The 21,309-nt window shown below is 45.1% G+C and overlaps 2 protein-coding genes across 4 annotated transcripts in view; both read left to right on the forward strand.

Annotated features, from left to right (window-relative positions):
* Positions 1–11,136, forward strand: part of ATXN3 (ataxin 3) — a 35,410-nt gene extending 24,274 nt beyond the window's left edge. For all 3 annotated transcript variants that reach the window (XM_004584334.4, XM_058655164.1, XM_058655163.1), the window contains exons 10-11: positions 6,715–6,824; positions 10,800–11,136. In XM_004584334.4, coding sequence (XP_004584391.2) covers positions 6,715–6,824; positions 10,800–10,894 — 205 coding nt within the window. In that variant the 3' untranslated portion in view covers positions 10,895–11,136. The remainder of the gene's footprint in view (positions 1–6,714; positions 6,825–10,799) is intronic.
* A 6,859-nt stretch (positions 11,137–17,995) lies between these two features.
* The window catches only part of TRIP11 (thyroid hormone receptor interactor 11), a 55,492-nt gene continuing 52,178 nt past the window's right edge, over positions 17,996–21,309 (forward strand). Inside the window, exon 1 of the mRNA XM_058655193.1 lies at positions 17,996–18,148. Coding sequence (XP_058511176.1) covers positions 18,010–18,148 — 139 coding nt within the window. The 5' untranslated portion in view covers positions 17,996–18,009. The remainder of the gene's footprint in view (positions 18,149–21,309) is intronic.

Raw genomic sequence — 21,309 nt, forward strand, 5'->3', positions numbered from 1 at the left:
GGTGTAATGATGATAATGTTCATCTTTTAATCTGGTTTCTGTTTTATTTTAAGTCAAAGCTCAGAAGTATTTGAAGCAAAGTTCTGAGTGGCTGGCATCCTCTTAATGTGAGATATTTCCAGTCTTTATTCGGTGATAGGTTGATGGATTTCATTATATTTAAAGTTCGAAATAGTGCTTACTAGTACTTTGCGCTTTTAAATTCTCAAATTAGCCTTTTCATTTCTACATTAGAATGAGCCTCAGATTTATGCAAAAATGGAAAAGCTAACATAGTGAGCCACTATTTATTAATACCCATTTTGAATAAATACAGCATGTAACCAGTGTTTTTTATTCTCCCAGCTTCTATTCTTTCTATTCTCTCCCTTCCAAGCTTGGACTCTTTTGTATCACTTAGTTTATAACTATTTCAGTATGTATCTCTAAGATATATGAGCTTTTTGTTTTTATATAGGCAAACACTTTGTCACACAATGGTAATTACATGGAAACTATTAGTAATTTCATATCATCAAATACCTGATTAGTGCTAGTTTTATTTAGTGTTAAAATTACATAGTTAGATAAAATTAATATTTCAGAAAATTTAAGTGGGTGCAGGGACCCAAGTCCTTGGGCCATCTCCCATTGTTCTCCTAGGCACAGTAACAGGAAGCTGGATCAGAAGGGAGGCAGTCAAGACTTGAACCAGTGCCCATGTGGGATTCCAGCACTGCAGGAGGTGTCTTAACCCTCTGTACCACAGAATATCAGAATTTAAAGAAAACACATTTCCTCTGCTCTTCAGTAATTTGATGTTACTATTTTGGACACATTCTCTTCCAGTCAGAGTCACACATGTATTGTGTAACAGTTATTCCCCAGTTAAGTAAATATCCTTTGACCAGTCTGCATATTTCATAAAATGAATAGATGCATCATAATTTAGATAGTACCCTTTGGATTTTTGTTATGATTGATAGTGCAGTAACAGTCATTTCTTTTAATTATGGTGAAGATGTCAGATTATTGGGTTGAAAGAGGTTAACATTTTTAAGGCCTTGGTGCAGATGCCTAATTGCTTTCCAGAAGTTCCTAAGTGATATTTCTTCATGCCTATTTCAAACATAATGTTTTGGCAAAATAAAATAGTCTAAACAAACATACTTTATAGAGAAATTGCAGAATTGACATAACACTCACAAAACCAAAAACCTCTCTTTTGTTTTTAAAATTCATCTGAGAGGCAGAGAAAGAGAGATGTATAGAGAAAGCTCCTGTCTGCTGGCTTACCCTGGAAAATGCCCACAACAGCCAGGGCTGGACCAGGACGCGGACACAGGGTCGAAAATGTCAGCCAGGTCTTCATGTGCATGGTCAGCATCCAGTCCCCTAAACCGTCGCTATTGCCTCCTGAGGCCTGGCTGTGCAGGAAGGCGGGGTCCGGATGGAAGACCCAGGCCCTCAGATGGGAGGCCCAGGCATCTTGACCAGCAGCCTACCTGCTCGGACAAAGCACTCCAGAGCTCTCATTTGCAAACTTTTTTTTTTTTTTTTTTTTTTTTTAGAAATCTTTGAATTAAAAATGTGAAACGTCCAATAGATGTAGCAGTGAAGATGATTCAGTAGCAGGCACAGCTGAAAGGGTGTTTTGGGGTGAGCGTGCTTCCTTCCTGATTGGAGGGCGGGTGGCTGTGGGTAGAAGATAATGACAGCTTCCTCTGCCTTCTGCTGTGACCCTAAACATACTGAGAAGAGCTAGAGTTCTCTGTATAGTCACAAGCTCCTGAGATTTGAGAGCTAGCCTTTTGACGAGGGAGGTGAGTGTGTGCGCATGTGCTTGGCTGGCATCCGGCCATTACCAGACTCTGTTAATGATACAGAAGCTGTGAAACTAGTACTGATCACTTGGTGTAACTGTACCCGTAGTGCTGTGACTTCCTTCTTTTGAACTTGGCTGTAAGGTTACGAGGTAAACTCTCTCTTAGCATTATTGACATCTCTTCCAGCTGTAGCTTGGAAATGATGCAGATTTTTTTTGGTTATGAAAAGCAGTTTTCCCCAGCAAGAAAGAATACAAATACTGTTTTCATGACTGTGGATTGCTGTGATTTTTTTTTTTTTTTTGATTGCTTAACACTGTAATGGCATAGCCTAATTTATCACACAGGATTTGAACTACTAGAAATTACTTGTTGAAAAACGAGAGAGATCTGTTCTCAGGTTCCCTTTACCAATGCCTGTAGCAGCCAGGGCTGGGCCAGGGCACAGCCAGGAGCCCAGAACCTGTTGCCTCCTAGTTTGTGTGTTAGTAGGAAGCTGGATCAGAAGTGTGTGTGGTATTTGAACCATGGCAGTCTAACCTAGGGTGCAGGTGTCCTGAGCAGTGGCTGAAGCACTGTAGCCAGCGCCTAGCCCACTAGAGGTGTTTTATACAGAATCTCAGGGTAGGCTGGCTGGTCCAGGCCAGGCCTCTGCAGTAGCATAGCTTGCCTGCAAGAGCTGCAACCAGTCCCCAAACCAGGCTGGTGAGGAAGCAGGACATCTGGGTTAAAAAAAAAAAAAAGCACTGCTATAGCAGTGACTTCAGGAAACCACCACTGTGCTTGTCCAGGATGCTGGACTCCACTGCCGACTGCAGTGGCTGTGCTGCCAAGTTGTAAGCCTGGTCCTGCCCCATGACTGCTTGCCCACAGAGACCAGCTGCTGCCTCGTAACACAGGTGCTTGGTTTGAAACCAAAGTATTTCTGTAAAGCAGAGGTGGGGAGCATCCTGTAGCCAGGCCAGTTAAGGTCTGGCCCTGCCAAGGTAACCATAGGCAGGTCTCAAAATTCAATCAGTTAAAAAAAAAAAAGATTTATTTACGTTTATTAGAAAGGCAGATTTACAGAAAGGACAAACAGAAAGATCTTCCATCTGCTGATTCATTCCCCAGATGGAACCAAATATTTCCTCTGGATCTCCCATATGGGCACAGGGTCCCAAGGCTTTGGGCCATCCACTATTGCTTTCCAAGGCCACAAGCAGGGAGCTGGAAGGGAAGGGAAACACCTGGAACACGAACCAGTGCCCATATGGGATGCTGGTGCTTGAAAGTGGCAGACTAACCTGTTGAACCACAGCACCAGCCCTTGTAACAGGCTCATTTTTAAGCTGATCATTTTGTATGACCTGCAGCTAATGTTATAAATATCCAGATGATGGAAGCAGGTTCCTCAGCCCTGCTGTGCAGGTTTTTGGTTGTGCAGCCTGTAAAGGACTGAAAGCGCGGGAGAAGCAGAGCAAGACTGGGTGCTGGGTGCTGGGTGTTGAGTGCTGATGGAACAGTCTCCCAATGCATCACAGCTCTAAGGGTCAGACAGCTTCAAAGTTGACAACCGCTTATTTCTCCTTTTTCCTAAATTAAAAATAGAATAGCCTGGGGCTGGTATTGTGGCACAGCAGGTTGGGCTGTTGCCTGGGAGACTGGCATCTCATATGTGCGTTGCGTCAGTTTGATTCCTGATGCTCCACTTCAAAGTCAGCTTCCAGCTGGTGAATCCTGGGAAAGCAGAGGAGGATGGCCTAAGTGCTTGAGCCCTTGCCCCTGACCTGGGAGACCCAGATGAAACACCTGGCTTTGACCTGATCCAGTCTTTTAAATCTCTTAGAAAAAGAAGTAAATAATCCCATAAGTAGTATAAAACACATTTTTAAAAAGAAAAATAAAACCATTTCCTCTAGAACTATTCTATTACCTGCCATTCCCTTCAACTCTGGCAGACTTCTTTCTGTAGAATGGGAGGAGAGTCAGGAGGAGGAGAGGTGCCAGAAGTGCCCCCATCACCCCCAGTCTTTGTCGTGTCACGTTGCAGAGACAGGACTGCTGGTCCGCATCACTGATGCAATACATCACTGACAGTGTACTGCAGCCTCACGCCCCCACACATGACCACATTCTGGCTGAAAGGCCAGCTGGAAAGGCCTTACAGTTCCCATTGGTTGGCTTTTCTCTAACACTCACCTTTAACATGTAAGATTCAGAGGGATCCTAGATAAAAGGTCTTGTGGTATTGGTAGTGTGGCTAATAATAAGTTCTGATCCCTTTTAAAATCTTAATGTACTTTTTTTTTTAAGTTATGGCTTCTTTAGAAAAAATTTTTTTTATTGGGAAAGCAGATTTTAGAGGGGAGACAGAGAAAAATCTTCCATCTGTTGGTCCCTACTTCCCTTGCTTTGGTCATAACAGCCAGAACTGAGTAGGTCCAAACCATCAGGAGCCAGGAACCTCTTCTAGACCCCCTAAGCAGGTACAGGGTCCCAAGGCCGTAGGCCATCCTCCACTGCTCTTCTAGGCCACAAGGAGGGAGCTAGGGAGTAGAGCAGCTGGGACCTGAACCATTGCCCACATGGGATGCTGGCACTTGCAGGTGGAGGATTTTCCAACTGAGTCACCATGCCAGACCTGGCTTTTGTGGTTTTTCTTCTTTTGTTGTTTTTCAACTTTTATTTGAAGGAGAGCCAAGGGGAGAGAATAAATCTTCCATCCAAGTTGGGGCAGGAGACCAAGCACTTGGGCCATCCTAGGTGCATTAGCAGGGTGCTGGATCAAAAATGGGGAAGCCAGGACTCAAACTGAAACCCGTGAGGGATTGCGAACGTCACAGGCAGATGCCTAACTTGCTTCTCCTCAATGCATCCCCAGGTTGTGGATTGTTAACCAGGTTACCATTTGTAAGTTTTATTTTTAGTTTTCTGTGTGTTTATATATACATAAAATTATTTCAAATTATTTTAAGGATTTGTTTATTTTTATTGGAAAGGCAGATTACAGAGAGCGGGAAATACAGAGAGAGATCTTCTGCCCGCTGTTTCACTCTGCAAGTGGCTGCAACAGCTGGAGCTGAGCTGACCTGAAGCCAGGAGCTTCCTCCAGTCTCCCATGTGGTTGCAGGGTCCCAGGGCTTTGGGCCATCCTCTAATGCCTTCCTAGTCCACAATTAGGAAGCCAGAAGGCAAGTGGAGCAGCTGGGACACAAACCAGCATTCATATGGGATCCCAGATCATGCAAAATGAGGCTTTTACCCATTGGGCCACCACACTGGACCCTCAAATAATTTTTAAGATTATTTTTATTTGTTTGAAAGTCAGAATTAGATAGAGAGACATTGAGATAGAGATCTCTCTGCTGCTTCACACTCCAAATGGCCATGACAGCCAGGCTAGGTCAGACCAAGGCCAGGATCCAGGAGCTTTGTGCAGGTCTCTGGCCTGGGTGGCAGGGGCCAGGGACGGAGGCCACCTTCCTCTGCTTTCCCAGGTGCTTCTGCAGGAAGCTGGATGATCAAACACGGGCAGTCAGGAGCGAGCCAGGGTTCATGTGGGAAGCTGGGGCCACAGGCAGTGGCTTGATGCACTGCACTACCACTCTGGCTCCTCATGTCAGATTTACATAGAAGCAGAAAAAGTATAGGGTCCCCTAATCCTTGATATTTTTGAACCCTTTAGGAATAAGTTACAGACATGATTTCTCAGTTCTATGTCAATACTTTTAGTGTGTATTTTCTAAGCAAGATTATTATTTTAGTGCATATTTTCTAAGCAAGATTATTTTGCATATTTATAGTCTAACCATTTTGTTTAAACTTAGTAATAGGGCCCGGCGGTGTGGCCTAGCGGCTAAAGTCCTCGCCTTGAACGCCCCGGGATCCCATATGGGCGCCGGTTCGAATCCCGGCTGCTCCACTTCCCATCCAGCTCCCTGCTTGTGGCCTGGGAAAGCAGTCGAGGACGGCCCAAAGCTTTGGGACCCTGCACCCGCGTGGGAGACCCGGAAGAGGTTCCAGGTTCCCGGCTTCAGATCGGCGTGCACCGGCCGTTGCGGCTCACTTGGGGAGTGAAACATCGAACGGAAGATCTTCCTCTCTGTGTCTCCTCTCTGTATATCTGACTTTGTAATAAAATAAATAAATCTTTAAAATAAATAAATAAATAAACTTAGTAATAGATGTTTTATGTAGCATTGGTTTTCTTTTTGAAAAGATACGTCAGTATGTATTAAAATACTCCTGACAACTTTGTGGTACATATTAGACTAAGTTTTTGTTTTTCATCAAGTTTTTGGCAAATACTACTTGATAAAGTTCTAGGCATTGGGAAAACAGATAAGCAAGATTTGCATTTTGTTAGCTTGTGCTTTGAAAGAGGAGACAGGTAGAAGAAAATCAGACAGTGTAAGTTTATGCTGAGAGGGAAAGTGAAGTGAGAACACGGTGGTAGCATTGAGAGGCCTGTCCCAGTGTGGGGACAGGAAATTCCTGACCAGGGAGATACCGCTGCTCAGGACTGAATGAGAAAGATCCAGAAGGAATGTTTGGTCTAGCTGGCTCACATGGTCACGGGATGCTCTGTCTCCTCAGAGGTACTGTTTGCAGTGACTTCTAACACGGTTAACAGTGTATGGATTGTGTGAGAAAAGCTAATTGTGACTTCTTTGACAAAGTAGATATTTTGTGGTAAAAATAGCCCGTTAATGTGATGAATTTACACTTCCTGTCTGAGTTGCTTAGCGTGGGAACCTGCTGTCTCTTAAGTAATATGTCTCAGACATTACCCTGGTGTCAGCGTTCGTGACAGTGCCTATTTTATTTGTGGGACACTTTGTTTTCCATGTGAGTACATTTTCTCATTCTGTATTTATTCCTGGGTCTTGTATTTTTTTTAATGTACCTTTCCTTTTCACTGTTTTAGGCAGCAGCAGGAGCAGCAGCGGCAGCAGCAGCAGGTAGCTGCCCCAGGACAGATTTCCCATCCCCGGGAAAGGCTGACTACAAGTTCTGGAGCCCCTGGGAGTGATCTAGGTACAGCCCTCTGACCATGCACATTTATCTTCTGCATGCTCTGTTTAATGCATAATTTCCATGTGATTTTTGCCTTGTAATCTTCTTTTCCTTTTTAATGTTGGAACTCTTAAATGAACTTATGATCTACTCAATATCCCTGGACTGAAAAGCAGGCCAACTAGGGAAGTCAGTTTTTGGCTTTAAAATTATAAATACAATAGTTGTAACATCACAAATCACACAGAAATCCCTCAGAAGTAATGAATATCAGTAGGTGCAGAATAAATATGTTTACCACTTTGAAAACTGCTGGGACACTTGGCTGTCAGGAAGTCCAGAGTTCCTTACCTGGTCTTAGAGTAATAGTCTGAAACTTCAGGCAACTCCTGCTCGTGCAGGTAGAGTGAAAGAACTTGTCAGCAGATGTGTAGCACCCTCCCACTGAAGAGAGAGCAGCCCAGCCGACAGGTGGAAGACTGGAGATTTCTCACCAAGTAGGGTGTAGAAATGACAAGCAAAAGGAACGAGGCTCCACTTGAGTTGTCTTTAAGGGAAATACAGTTGAAATCTACAGGAAGAGACCTTGGCACACCTGGAAGAGTGGCTTAATGAAAAAAAAAGTACCAAATATTGGCAAGAATCAGAACAACTAGGACTCTGTTGTACTGCTAGTGGGAGTGTATAGCGGTGCTTTAACTTGGGAATGTATCCTAACCATGGTGGTCAGCAGGCTTGCCACACAAAAGCTCACACACATGCGCACCGCTAGTTTACCTATAATTACCACAAATGGGTAATTGCCTGTGTTAACCTTCCTATTTCAAATGTATACACAAGCTCTGGTATGGCCACACAACTGAGTCAGAATCTCAAAGGAAGAGAAAAGACAGACAGGCTTGGGGCCTCTGGAACACAGGAACCACGTTGAAGAGACAACCCGGGATTTTTGCCTCAGAGAGTCCTAGACTGGGTGCAAGAGCAGCCACATGTACAGGCCAGGAGAAGAAAGCCTGCTGTCTCCAGGCAAAAGGGGTTGCCCAGCAAGATAAAAGCTGAAGGAGATAAGCCTTTATTTTCAAATTTATGTTTTATTGATTTAAGAGGTAGAGAGAATTTCCATCTGCTGGTTCACACCCTATGTGCCCATTATATCCAGGACTCGACCAGGCAAAGGTCCTGGATATAATGGAGGTGGGTGCTCAGTCAGGTTTCCCACATGGGTGGTGGGGCCCATCGCTGTTGCCTCTCAGGGTGCATGTCAGCAGGGAGCTGGACTCAGGAGTGGAACCAGGACTAGAACTCAGGCCTTGCAGGAGTGATGAGCCTTTCCACACAGCATCTTAGCTCTGCAACACAAGCTTTCAGATAACAAACACAGCGGTACAGGCCAACAACCACAAAGCAAGCTGGCCTCCTCCAACTGCAGCCCTGTCAGCAAAAGCCAAGTAGGAGCCTAAGTCTATATACATCAGCCTCTAAGTTGGCCAACTGGAGTGGTGTCACGAGAAAGCCAAGCAGGGAGCTGTGTGGTGCCGGTGGCCTCGGGGCATCAGCTGCCACTGGTACTAAGTAGGCATTCCTCTGGCTTCCCACATGAAGCCTGGAGGAGAACCAAGATGCCGCTCGGTGGTTGTCAGAATGCTTCCGTTAGCAATCACGTTGAATATGCTTGAATCCAGTGAAAAAACAAGTTTTGGCAGAGAAAAGGAGCTACAAAGAAGAGTCGCATGAATTTTATACCTGTAAAATAACAGTAACAAATTTGAAATACAGCAGATGGACAGCAGCAGAACAGAGAAGGCAGAACCTGTGTCCTTGAGAACAGGAGCAGCAGTGGCCCTTTCTGAGCCACAGAACAGACTGGAAGGAATGAGTAGAGACCCAGCATCTGTCATAAGCATCTTAGACAAGAGAAGGAAATGGGACCGAAGAAGTGATGGCTGAAAAATTCTGAATGGAATAAACTTACAGAAATACACACTAACATACATCAGGCTTCTGAAGACCAAAGATATCAGCTGCCAGCGCCTGCCTGCTCTTAACACAGAGAGCATTGGCTCTGGGATACGACATTTGTACTCAGTGGGCATTGGTCCTCCAGAAGCAAAGTTTGATGTCCACACAAAAACCTGTGCAAGCCGTCTGTACAGATTTGGTTGTCAGAATCTCACCATCAGTGCTGCAGTAGGTGAGTGGTTAGCTGTGGCGTCTTCACACCATGGAAAGCCTCCATGGATAGATGCAGCCACTGGGGTGGAGCTCAAGGACATCTCAGCAGGTCTGGTATGACTCCCTGCTTCTAACATTGTAACAGTGCCATGTGTCAAGTCAGAGAGCAGGTTCGTGACTGCCAGCAGGTAGGGAAGAGGGTGCACCTTGGCGGGTGTGAATAGGACGCAGTTATCATGAGCTGGGTCTTGGTGGTGCTGTTCCGTCTTGGCAGTGTGGTCACATGAGCCTTCTGGCGCAGTAGAATGCTGTCCAGGATTGCACACAGCACTGTGCCTTGGCACGGTCTGGGTTTTGGTTTATGCTTTAGTTACATAAGCTGTAACTATTGAGTGAAATGGTTGAAGGAGATGCTGGGCTTCTCTGAGCCGCCTTTACAACTCTGCATTGACAGCTATTTCAAGGCAAAGAATTTTGGAAAGCACAAAGCATTGATCAAATCTCAGGTACAGTTATGCTAAGTTGAAGAAGTTATATCTGCATCATTGTTTCATTCATATGGACTGCAAGAAAGGGCACCTTACAGGGCAGACCACATCAGTGGGTACCAGGGGCTAAGGGCTTACTGCATTGGACTAAGCAACTAGGGAGGTAGGGGGCTGGCAAGAAAACAACTCTATATCCTGGTGATGTGCATGTACCTGTGCATTTACTAAAATGTTAAACTACAAAAGAGTGAATTTTATATTATATGAATTAAAAAATCAGAAGAGGAAACTGGTGCCACATGGGAATGTATTTCCTAAGAAGTTCAGTCCTTTTTGGAAAGATGCTGTGGTGGAGCAGGTCAAGTTGCCACTTGGGACACCTGCAACCCATACAGAAGTGTCAAGTCAAGTCCCAGCTGTCACCTCCTACTGACATGCACCCGAGACAGCAAATGATGATACAAACTCTTGGCTTCCTGCCATTCCTGGGGGAACATGGGAGACCAGATGGAATGCCTTCCTCCTGGCTCTGCTCTGGCTTTGGCAGGCATTCGGGGAGTGAACCAGTGGAAGGAGGATTTCTCTCCCTAGTTCCTTCCACTTTCTGTCACTTCTACCTATCAAATATATATATATATATGTTTCAAATAAATAATCACCTTATTTATTTGAAAGATAGAAAACAAACTGAGAGATAAAAAATTTCCATCTGCAGTTAACTAGATGGGAGCCAGGAGCTTCATCTGAATCTCCCACTTGGGTAGTGGGGTCCCAAGCACCCCATCCATCCTCCACTGCTTTCCCTAGGATCATTACTGGGGACTTGGATCTGATGTGGAGCATCTAAGACTCAAGCTGGGGCCCAGAGCAGTAGCCCAGTGCCTAAATCCTTGCCTTCTGTCTGCTGGGATCCCATATGGACACTTCTTCATATCCCAGCTGCTCCACTTCCCATCCAACTCCCTGCCTGTGGCCTAGGAAAGCAGTAGAGGATGGCCCAAAGCCTTGGGACCCTGTGCCCATGTGGGAGACCTGGAAGAAGTGCCTGGTTTCAGATCGGCTCAGCTCCGGCCATTGCAGCCACTTAGGGAATGAACCAGCAGATGCAAGATCTCTCTCTCCTTCTCTCTGTTTATCATCTGCCTTTCCCATGAAAAATAAAGTAAGTCTTTAAAAAAAATAACTCAAGGTGGCACTCATATATGGTATGCTGGCATCACAGGTGGTTGCTTAGCCTGCCAACTTAAAAAAATAAACATTAAAGCAAGTTACCTTTTGGTGACTTTCATGATTTCCCAGAAATTTCTAAGAAATGTATGTTTTTCCTTCCTAACAGATGACACTATGAGTGAAGAAGACATGCTTCAGGCAGCTGTGACCATGTCTTTAGAAACTGTACAAAATCACTTGAAAACAGAAGGAAAAAAATAATGCCTTTAAACGATGATTTAGATACTCTGGTTTTCTGACATTATCCTGTGGGGTGACAGGATAGGGTTCATTTCAGTAATGTATCCGAAAGAAAAGTGTTCCACCGGGGAGAGGAGACTTTTAGGTGATTTGCAAACAAAATGATGAAAAAGTTGGAAAATCTGTCTGTTATTAGGACTAAATAATGATCCTCCACACACTAGCCAAAGGCATTTAGCAATTAAAGACATTTGAAATAGTTTTCTAAATGTTCCTTTTTCTTTCTTTGATAGTGAATCCCTAACACGTCTGAAGTAGAGCCTTGTGCACACGAACCTGTCAGCTCTTGCCACAGAACCTTGTCCTTATGGTTTTACTGTCTTGCCTCTTGTGGCTCATTTGACTCATTTTCATCCAACAGTTGCTTTTATTTTTTATTAACCAACTTCACCTTTTCAGGTTAGCATCTCTAGCCTGCATTAATCATAGTCCTGGTTCCAAAAGGATAAACTCTTCTCCCTCCACATCCATGCACCGTGTGTGACCTTGGGGCTTTCCTCGTGTTATTTTCTCCAAACACAATGTCTCTGCTCTCTGGTTTTCCTTATTTTTGTACAACTCTTCGCCCTGCTCTGTCCTGGCTTGCCCTGTAAGCCCTCACTGAAGCAGTCCTCACCTCCTGACTGGCACATCCCCCTCTCTGACGTCAGCCTTGCACAGAAAGCCGGGAAGAAATGGTGAAGCAAGGGTATGCTTCTGGAGCTGCTTTGTGAATGTTTCTTCAGTTACGTCACAACTTTACAGCTTTGTTGTAACCTCTTTCCTGGCCTTATTGTTTCCTTTCTCCTCCACTTGAGAAAAAATAGAAGCATAGTATGCAAGCAGGTTTCTTTCTGATAGATGATTTTATGTATATACCCACCATGAATGTATGATGGACACAATTTGGCCTTCAATTTTAGTCTGGTTCCTTATAATTTTTTTCTTTTCCATTCACAATTGAATGTAGACTCTGAATCACACCTGTTGTTAGTGGTTGGAGCTTAGTAGACATGATCTGCAACAGGTCCGTTTACTAATGAAAATGTTTAAATTGGTATTGTGATCTGACAGTTGCATGTTTAAACACCTGCAGGATTATGGAAGGCACCATGCTTAACGTGTGTTAATAAGCAAGTCCTTAGTTTTGATAAACATGGTTAAGATAAGATGCACAGAGTTTGTTGTTGGGTCCATGGAGTAGCATGCTTTCAATGAAATGTAACCATGTCTCTCTGAAATTGCCCAGCTCCGTGCAGCTCTCCAGTCCCCTTTCCTTTCTGAGGCCCTTTTGGATATATTGAATCATTCATGAGCTAGAATTCAAGAATTTGCAACCAACAGCTTAAATAGTTCAAGAGTGCCGTGCGACCCTACTGGTGCCTGGCTGCACACGTTTAATCAGGGAAAGTTTTCTGTTCTATGATATATTACTAAGTCACTGAAAAGAGAAAATATCTTTTATTTATGATTAATAAATAATTTTTCTTGTATAGAAGTTGTTTTAGATTATTTTGTGCCAACGAAATTTCCTTTAGATTTACATAAAGTTAGAGTTTTATTTTAAAGTGCGAAGTTCTCTTTTAGCAATGGAAAATGTTTCAGAAGAATTCAAACCTAGAATTGCAAGGAATGTTGGAGTTTTGTACTACTCCCTCAGGATTTATAAACCTGAGTATTTTAAGACAGAACATTTATGTAAGGGTCCCCAGGATGACAGTCACAATTCCCATTCATGGTTGGCCTTATCTCTTCCTATTGGAAAATCACACAAAACTTCCCATGTACTTCAGCTGCTGCTACTGAATGGAAAATGGAGAAACTAAATATATATTTAAATGTTACATAGTTTATGGAATTCGTATATTATATACCCTGGTTCAAGCACTTAAGCAGATGTGACATGGTGACCTGTCTTGGTTCCAGCAGCACTAAGCACACACTGCATACATTTGAATGTGTTCTGTGGTTTTTTGTGGAATTGTTATCCTGGGCAGGCACATTTAGAATCTGTAGTAAGCTGCCATGTTGTTTGGACTAGCTTAAATTGAATTGAACATTTATAGTTTATATCTTAACTGGCCATTATGAAAAATGCCAATTCTTCATAATATAGTATCAGAAAGTATAAAAAGTATACAAAGTTATATAGTTCATATAACAAGAGATACCATTGACTATAAACCACCTACGATAAGATCAGGAACAATGAAATTCATGATTACTCTTTTAAGAACTTTATAAAAATTTCCATTCCGTTTTACCAATTGGGAACACTTTAATGTTTAATATTTAAACTATTGGTATCTTTTTCCTAATGTAATTTGTATTACTGGGATAAAATATATATAGTGGTGATGTAAGTGTATAACTAAACTTTAAGCCAACTTTGGAAATACCACTTTCATATTTTCAGATGTCATGATTTATTAAGTAGTTATTTGTGTTTTAAAAATTCAAATCTAAAACTTCCACTAATACTTTTTTTAGAACAGTTAGCATAAATGTTTCAGTAATGTAAATAGCTTGAAAAGATTGCTGCAGGTAAATCCTATAATTAACCTTTAAGATCGTAGCCAAATAATGTACAATTCACAGAATATTTTTCACAAAGAGGTGCTTTGTTTTTTTCTTCAAAGTTGATTTTTCTTAATTAAGTCTTTATTCATGATGCCAAAGTTAATGAGGAAAAAAGCTCAAAACTAGTTGAGCCTTACAGGCAAAACAACCAGTAGTTTTTATTATTTTATTTAATATTAAATCAAATAAATTTTATTCCAATCAGAGCCCAAGTGACATTGTGAGTACCTATACACTTCATACCATCTAAAAAGTCATGCCAGTCCCATGCATTGCTGAATTTTGAAAACTGGTCCAGTGGACTTGTGCAAATCCAAGAAAGATTGATTCATGCTTAGTCAATCTTAACTGAAAAGCCATGTTTTAAATTCTTGGGAGGAATCAGTTATTGATGATTTTCTATTAAAAACTGAATCTTCAGTTGGAGGGGTCTGAGGATACTGTTTCCATAGTGAGTCGTTTATTTTATCTGAGCCCTAATAAAACTAGAAATCTGACCTTAATTAAGAAAAATCAGATTGGAGCAACTTATCATTTCAGCACTGTAAATATTTTTTTCATATTCAAAAATTTTTATTCATTCCTAGTTCCTGCTTAACTACTGTCTTTGGCTGAAGGAATGAATTGGCTTTGCATTTTTTAAGTTAGTCTGATATATAATAAAAAAACAATTTTCTGCTTTTCTGGAAGAAGTTTGGTTCTTGAAATTTTTTCTAAGTTGAAAAATTCTGTTCTTATTCAGAAATGGTTTGGCATTTAAGAATTAATGCAAATAACTTCTAATCTCATGTTTATTAATTGGCATGTTTCATCGTGTACCAATTGATATTTTAAGATGGGGTTCCTAGACTAACAGCAGGAAGCCTGTCCAGGCAGGAATTCCTGATTTATGGAGGAGGTCCCTGGTGTAATTCAAAAGTAAATGATGTTTTTTTTTTTTTTGAAGAGGAAAATACACATTTGAAATGTGATTGTTAATTTCTACCACACTGGACTACCAGGAATACCTGTTGTTTTTTTTTTAATGACTATTCTGTATCAATATCTGAAGTATGAAAGCTGTCTAAAGTGAAAGGCAGTCTGTTGGCCACGTTACAAGTGCCCTGTGGCAGTGCCGTGTGCGCTGTTTGCTCAGGACCCGAACCTGCAGCCCCTCTGTGTGTGCTCCTCGCAGAGTTGCTTTGCTGAAGGCACCCACACAGGCCTCCTATCTGGTGTCTGGTCTGCGAAAAGCCGGGCTTCCAAAGCACTGTGGAATGCTTAGGATTCGATTGTTACTGTGGATGCTCCATGAGTTGTATTTTAAATATCAAAGATGATTAAATAAAGAGAATGTTTGCTTTTGTATTTCATTTTTCATTTGTGCCCTACTGTTTAGAGTGTAAGAGTCAGAGGACAACAGCCTGTGCAGCTTGGCAGAAATGCAGTGCCAAACCACAGTCAGACCCACTGAATCAGACCTGCCTTTGCCCAGGCTCCCAGGGAATGGTGAAGCCCTGGGCTGCGCATGCTCCCTGACCAGGTCCTGGGATGGGAAAGCCCTAGGGCTTCCTCCCCGAGATCTGCTCTAACAGAGCAAACCTACGATTCCAAGTTTTTATTTACAATATATGCTTTTAAATGTTGGTTCAACTTTTAATTTTTGCTCAACCTTTTTTTTTAACCCTGAAGACAAAACATGTAACATTTAAACAACAAGAAAAAAAAAATGTTGGTTTTATTTTATCCAACTTGAGAATGCAATTGGGGTTGGGCACAAAATATCAAAATGTATTTCATGCATCCTTTAAGTAAAGACATTAAAAAAAAAAAGGAAAAAGAAAACTGTACAGGGAAGCAGGAATGTGAGGAAAGGGGGGAGCCAGTCTAGTACTCCAAGAACAGAAGCCTGTGCCGTGCAGAAGCAGCGAGGCTGCATCGTAGGCTGGTCCTGTCCAGATGGAAGAGCTGCAGCATTTTCACTTCCCGGGACTGTTGGCCCGGGGGAACCTGGAGTGGGCTCTCACGGCCCGAGCCTCCCACTGACAGAAGTGCTGCTAGCTAATGTTCTCCAAAACGAGCTCAGGGAAAGGAAGCCAGGTCAAAAGTGGGAATTCAGTTAACTGTACAAAAGGGGAAAACGCCTGGGGAACGACCAGCAAATACTCCTGTGAGAGAAGAGATCTGAACATTTTTTCAAAGATGAAAATGGGGGAGTGAGCAGAACCAAAAACTGATTATCAAATGTTAACAAACATGAACACCAAGAATGCACAGGAAATGAGAGAAAGAAACCATGGGAGGTGGGGTGAGAGGTGGACTGGGATCAGAGGATTTGGTTTAAGTTTCTGCAAGAAACAGACTTCCCAGAGAGGACTCCTTCATCAATACTTGAACTGGCTGACAGAGCTAATGGTCACAGTTTTGAAAGGCCTCACTGAGTGCCTGCCACAATGAAACAAAAACCCACATAAGAGCACATCATTCATTCTAGAGCGTCTGAGAGCAACAGGAGACCTGACAAGCTTCCAGGAAGAGAAACACAAGGTCCAGAGGGCAGGGAATCAGCCTGCACACACTGGATGAGGCTTAGCCTGTGCAGGAAAGATCTCTGTCCCTGCTAATTCTGCCTTTTAAGAATTAACTTATTTTTATTGGAAAGGCAAATCTCAGAGAGAGAAAACTCTCCCATCCAGTGGGTCACTCCCCAAGTGGCCCCAACCGCCGGAGCTGAGCCAGGAGTTGGGAGCCTCTTTCGGGTCTCCCACGTGGGTGCAGAGTCCCAAGGTTTTGGGCCGACCTCTACTGCTTTCCCAGGCCACAAGCAGGGAGCTGGATGCTAACATATACTGACTTGACAGGGAGAGATGGGCTTTTGTTAAACAGGGATAAGCTCCTCCCAGTTGGGGACCACGGTCCTCATGACAGGTCACAAACTTGCCCTCTAAAATGAGCCTCCTGAGAAAAAGGCTACTCATTTCAGGGACTAGATAAGGAACAAAGGCTTGGACTTGGGCTGAGAGAGATGATGTATGCACAGCCATCCAAGGCGAACGGACCTGGGGGCTTCAGAGTAATATAGCAGGTGTTTCTCTGGACCGCTCTGCAGATTTCAGAAGCGAGGATGCCTTGCCCATAAAAAATGCGCAAAGCATGTAACAAACACTTCCAGAATAGGGTGCGAATTTCTTTTAAAAAGCATCCACCCTGCAGAAAGGGCAGTTACGGTCTGCAGCCGACAGGGTCCAAAGATGCAAGGCATTCCGCTGTTGCGTTCCCGGAGTGGGCACCATCCCGGGCCGTGAACGGGCTCAGAAAAGATGCCAGCGTATTTACTGCGGCTCTTAACAGAAATGCACAGCCATCATCCCCAGCTTTCAAAACAAAAAGCGCAGGCGTCTCCGGGGCTGGGTGCTGCGTGCCCACGCCCCAGTGCACCCAGCGCGCCAGCGCCACGTAGCCAGCTTTCTTCCGGCAGGAAAGGGCCTCCTGGCAGGTGTGTGCGAGCCAGTGGCCGAGGTGTGGCCGGGGTCTCCCACGCCCACCGAGGTTGGGGAGCGTCCATGTCCCCCACAGCGCGTCAGAGGTGAAGTCGGCTTCTGGAGCAAAACCCAGGGAGCGGGCGTCCCCAAGGCGGGCTGCAGAGCCTCGGCAGGTTGTTACAGACGCTGTCAGTAACAGGTGCGGGTCCTGTCCGGACGCCTCAGTCCGCAACCCATCTCGGACAACTCGGGGCCCTCCACAGCCCCCTCAGGGTGTGTGAGACAAACGGCACAGAGGCGTGTGAGGAGCTCCTGCGAACCGCTTCCCCCCGCGCCCGTGGAACGACCCAGCCAAGGCTCCTGGAACCGCACGCACTGCTTTCGCGGATGTAGTCCGAAAGGAAACATTCAAGAACACGACGAGGAGCGCCCTCTGAGTTGCCGGGTCGAGGGCTTCCAGGTGGCCGGGGCAGGGTTGCTTCTGCCAGCAAGCTCGGCCGTGGAGAGTCTCGAGAACTGGAGCCTCCAGCTGCTCCTGTCACGGCCAGACCCCGCGGGCGACGTGGACGCCGACCTTGCCCCGACCTGCCGGCCCGGGCCTCCGGCCAGGCCCCCGCACGCAGTCCTCCGCGGTCCCACGCTCCTTTGCGTCCGGCGGCTCTGCAGGGCCCCTCTACGCCACCGCGGCGCACCTCTATGATCTCCGCTGCTTGGAGAGCGAGTGTCATGGCGGCCGGCGTCGAGTTGGCAGTAGTGTCCCGCGGAACTGGGCAAAGTCATTAAAGCCAGGGCAGAAGGACGTGTGCCTGCTCGGACGGTGGGACGTCGTGGGAAGGAGCGGAAGCAGCTCGCGGTGACGCCGTCACGAGGGCCTGGGTCGCGGGGCAGTTGGTGGGCCCTCCTCGCGCCGGCGTTGCTTAGGAACCCCACATCGCGCTGTCACCTCCTGAACCCCGAGTTCTGGATTAGTCCCGCCAAGATCGCGGTTAGAGAAGGTTCGGCGCGATCGTCGGGACGCGTACGACGGCGATTTGATGTTCTCTGAAACCCGCGACGATGGCTTCCTGGCTAGGGGGCATCAGCTCTGGTCTAGGCCAATCCCTGGGGCAAGTGGGGGGCAGCTTGGCGTCCCTCACTGGCCATATCTCGAATTTTACCAAGGATATGCTACTGGAAGGAGCGGAGGAAGTAGGAGGTAACAGCTGGAGGGAGGGAGAGAAGGGAGGGCCGGTTCCCACCGGGCGTCCGTCGGGGGACACGGTGCCCCTCCGTCCTTTCCCCTTCGTACTCTTGCTGCCTCCTGCCCAGCCCCTTCTCTCGGGGGAGGCGGGGGGAAGGACGTGTGTGTGTGTGTGTGTGAGAGAGAGAGAGAGAGAGAGAGAGATCCTGGGAAGATCCTGGGTGCGTGTGTGCCCACCACTTGTGTGGGAGAACGGCGCGGGACAAATGGGCACCTGTTTTTGGTGGTGCTTGTCTTCTGGTCTGTTTTCCTGACAGTGGAAATAACTCTGAAGCGGTGGTGCCACCTGCCCTCTGAGGCCCCAGAATGTTATTTGCTCGCGAGTTCCCTTGCTGTGTTGGGTTGTTGGCCCACTGTGCTGCTACATGGTGTGTTGCGGTGTATACTTGCCCGTGTACATAACTGCTTGGAACCCAAGGGCTTGGACATTTTTTCAGCGCAGGTCTGCCTTCCAGCACATAGAGGGCTGTTGTTTTTATTGTGTTTTGTTGTTTTGGGTGAGAGCTCGTTTGATGGTTTTATTTTCTGATTGAACATGGTGGAAGTCCTGCATTAATCGAGCCTTGACAGTTATCTGGATTACAGATAGGAAGATAGCGCTTCTGTTGATCATTTCTGGTATCTGTTTAGAGAGACAGTGAGGGAGCTGAAGTGCGCTGTAGTTCTTGGGGCCCTTGTGGGTGGCAGGTGCAGTGGGCCTCGTTTGGGAGCAGGGATTTAGAGCTGACCATTGTGGGACCCTGCAGGCAGTCATCACCCAGAGAAGGGTTGAAGAGCCTTGGAAAACTGAGAGCAAAGGGTTTGCTGTTGTTTTGACCTCTTGAGCCAGGGAGCATGCCTCCATCTAGCTGGATGTAAGGCATGTTCAAGGTGGAGTTCACTGTGTCCTTTCTGTCCTGTGTGTTTTCAGTCTTAATGGTTTCACCATCTGCCCAGTTGCCTAAGTTAGCCATCTTTATGTCCGCTTTGTCTCTTTGCCATCTCATATTTCCAGGTGCTTACTGCAGCTCACTTTGTGTCAGAGCTGACCCTTCCCTGGTCACCCTTCCTGCTTGGGTTCAGATCCCCGGAAAGCTGTCCCAGAGACTGTTGCCTTTTATGTCCTGTCTCCCACTCCTCCCTCCAATGCATTGCTGTTGTATTGCCAGTTGTTTTTTCAAGAAGAAATTTGCTTAAAAATGTCCTAACCCTGTTACCTCCAGAATCCAGAGCTGCTGCTTTTTCAAGGCCAAGGACCTATCTTGTCTTTCGTTAACCACTGTTTCTAGTTGGTACATCACTTGTGTATGTGCACTTTCATACACATATGCCCACCTATAACCCACCCAACTGCAGCCCCTGGAGTGTGAGTCCAAGCCTGCCCACATGGCCAGGACTTGGAGAAGCATTGGGGTTGCTTGCCTGCAACATATGTTCTGGTGCAACTTTGGGCATCTCACTTGAGGCAGCACCTGGACTGCTTTTTCAGTCCTTGTATAGTCAGCATGTGGCTTCTTTGTTGGTAATTAATGGATGCTCCATAAAAATTATGTGAAGGAGTGATTAAAATTCTGTAGTTACTTGATCCTTTTCATTTTATTTTGCACTAGCACTGGCTTGACACCTCACTTACTGGTTTTGTATGTCATTTAAAAATGTGATCCAAGTTTAGTGTGTTCAGTCATTAACAGTCTTTTTTTTTTTTTGTATTAATTACGTTGCATATGTGACACAGTTTCATAGGCTCTGGGATTCCCCCAACCCCTCCCCTGCCCTCCTCCCATGGTGGATTCCTCCACCTTATTGCAGTGTTACAGTTCAAATTCAGTCAAGATTCTTTCTTTGCAAACATATACCAAGCATAGAGTCCAGCATCTTATTGTCCAGATAAATTCAACGGTTTCTTGGGGAGACCGTCTCTGGTCTGAAGGTAGAGCTGGCAGAATAGCATCCCAATCAATTAAAAGCCCCAGCACAACATCAACAACAATTTACAACATTATGGAATTATTTGACATGGTATTGAGTAACCAGTATGTTAAAAAATGCAAGTTCTGGGCCCAGCGGCATGGTCTAGCGGCTATAGTCCTCGCCTTGGATGCCCGGGATCCCATATGGGCGCCGGTTCTAATCCCGGCAGCTCCACTTAAAAGTATATTAGGTTTTACAGTTCTTTGATGTAGATCATAAGCAGTCTGACTCACATTGATTGTACGTTCATTGGTTACATCACAATATCTTATTGCATGAGATACAGTCTGTTTGGGGTTGGAATAATATTACAGTTCACAGGCACATTAACAGTCTTTTATTGTTTATACGGTGCCAGCATGGAACAGGAAAGCAGGTCACAGTACCACTGCTGGGACACCCTGAAAACCAGCCATGTTGGCAGTATTACCAAGTTTCTCTTTTTTATTTTTTAAGATTCATTTCTGAATTTTTTTTTTTACTTGAGAGAGTTACAGAGAAAGAGGAAAAGATAGAGAGATCTTAATACACTGGTTTGCTCCTGAAATGGTCACGATGGCCAGAACTGTGCTGATCTAAAGCCTGGAGCCAGCAGCTTCTTCCTGGTCTCTCATGCAGGCGTAGGGTCCCAAAGACTTGAGCTACCCTCCACTGCTTTCCCAGGCCATAAGCAGGGAGGTGGATGGGAAGTGGAGCAGCTGGGATTCAAACTGGTGTCCATATGGGATGCTGGCCCTGCAGGCTGAAGATTAGCTTGATATATCCCTGCACTGGCCCCATAAAGCTGCTATTCTGCAACTGTATTAAGGCAAGGTTAGGAACGTGGGCTTTTAAATTACATAGACATGGGTTGAAATTCTGCCTCTGGGTGCAATGCATAGAATTGTTGGCAAATTTGTAACTATTTAACCTCTACAAAGCATATTGTCCTTATCTAGCAGCTGGGGGCACTTGCACCCACTGCGAGTTTTTTAGAGAGTTCATCAGAATGTTGAGTGTAAGATGTCTCTGGCTCTGCCTGACTGCTAGCATGAGCAGACGGTACATGTGGCTTTCCCTCATTGAGAGAGTTAGCATTTTTTAATCTTCATGGAGTATCTCTCTTATATAAGGGCCAGGATTTGGGGGATTTAAGGGAAGGGAGCAAAGGGCAGGTGGTGGACATC

Source organism: Ochotona princeps, chromosome 26 (genome assembly GCF_030435755.1).
Source record: "Ochotona princeps isolate mOchPri1 chromosome 26, mOchPri1.hap1, whole genome shotgun sequence".
Classification (NCBI taxonomy): Eukaryota; Metazoa; Chordata; class Mammalia; order Lagomorpha; family Ochotonidae; genus Ochotona; species Ochotona princeps.